Genomic DNA, 1,077 nt, shown 5'->3' on the forward strand with positions numbered 1-1,077 from the left:
GGGGCAGGATATTTGGGTGCGGGGGGCTGGATCCAGGCCTGATCCTGGGGTGGGGACTGGGGCAGAGACCTGCGCCTCCCAGAGGGCCCGATCCTGCTCCCCCCTCACCTCCGTGCCCCCCCAGCGGTTCCAGGACACCAGCCAGTACGTGCTGGCCGAGCTGCGGGCGCTGGAGGTGGAGCAGCAGCAGCTGGACGCCCGCGCGGCCGTGGTGGAGACAGACCTGCGCTTCCTCATGGAGTCCGGTACGGACGGACCCCCCTGCCCTCTAACCCATCATGAGCGGGGGTCTGTCAGGGTCTTATCCACTCCCCTGGCCTCTGCCCCCGTTCTGGGGGGGTATCTGGGCTGGCAGAGATCTGGGGGGCATGGAAGCTGGACCGGGGGGTGGGGAATATCTGGCCAGGCAGAGGCTTTGGGGGGCATGGGAGTATTTGCAGTAGCAGGGGGTGGGGGGGGGGGTCTTGAGGGCAGTCAGGGCTGGGCAGAGAGGATCCGGACGGGGTATCTGGCCAGGGGGGAGGGTCTGGGGGCATTTGGGAGGTGGGTAAAAGGGGATGGGGGTATCTCTGCTCACACGTGCCCCCCGGCCGCAGGCACGGACCGCCCACGGGAGGAGGAGCTCATCCAGGAGTGGTTCACACTGGTGAACAAGAAGAACGCGCTGATTCGGCGCCAGGACCAGCTCCAGCTGCTGTGAGTCCCACGGGCCGGGGGCAGAGGGCTGGAGCAAGGGGGCAGGGGCGTTATGGGAGGGAGGGGGCTGACCCCAGTCTGGTGCCCCCCAGGACCCTCCACCTCTGTTTCCTGCCCTTTCCCGTCATTCACTCTGGAACCTACTGACGGCCCCGTTTGGGTGGCAGTCCCCGACTCCTGGAGAAGTGGGGCTGGAAGGAGCGGGTGCAGGACCCCTCCATCCAACCACTTGGGAGTGACTCCGGGGCAGGGTTTGCCCCCTGGGGCCCAGCCCAGCCAGAAAGGGGTGGGCACGCTGGAAAGACCCCGATGCAGCTGCCTGGTGGGGGGGCAGGAGTGAAGGGCAGGAGCAGGGCCCCCAAGGCTGCCAGAGCTGGGGGG

General features: G+C 68.0%; 1 protein-coding gene across 1 annotated transcript in view; it reads left to right on the plus strand.

The window, feature by feature from the left end:
- LOC102370572 (EH domain-binding protein 1-like protein 1) overlaps positions 1-716 on the plus strand; it is a gene marked incomplete at its 5' end in the record, with an annotated part of 7,747 nt that extends 7,031 nt beyond the window's left edge. The window contains 2 exons of the mRNA XM_025214927.1: positions 16-245; positions 597-716. Coding sequence (XP_025070712.1) covers positions 16-245; positions 597-700 — 334 coding nt within the window. The remainder of the gene's footprint in view (positions 1-15; positions 246-596) is intronic.
- Between the last annotated feature and the right edge of the window lie 361 nt (positions 717-1,077).

The sequence above is a fragment of the Alligator sinensis genome, unplaced genomic scaffold, assembly GCF_000455745.1.
Source record: "Alligator sinensis unplaced genomic scaffold, ASM45574v1 scaffold1302_1, whole genome shotgun sequence".
Lineage (NCBI taxonomy): Eukaryota > Metazoa > Chordata > Crocodylia > Alligatoridae > Alligator > Alligator sinensis.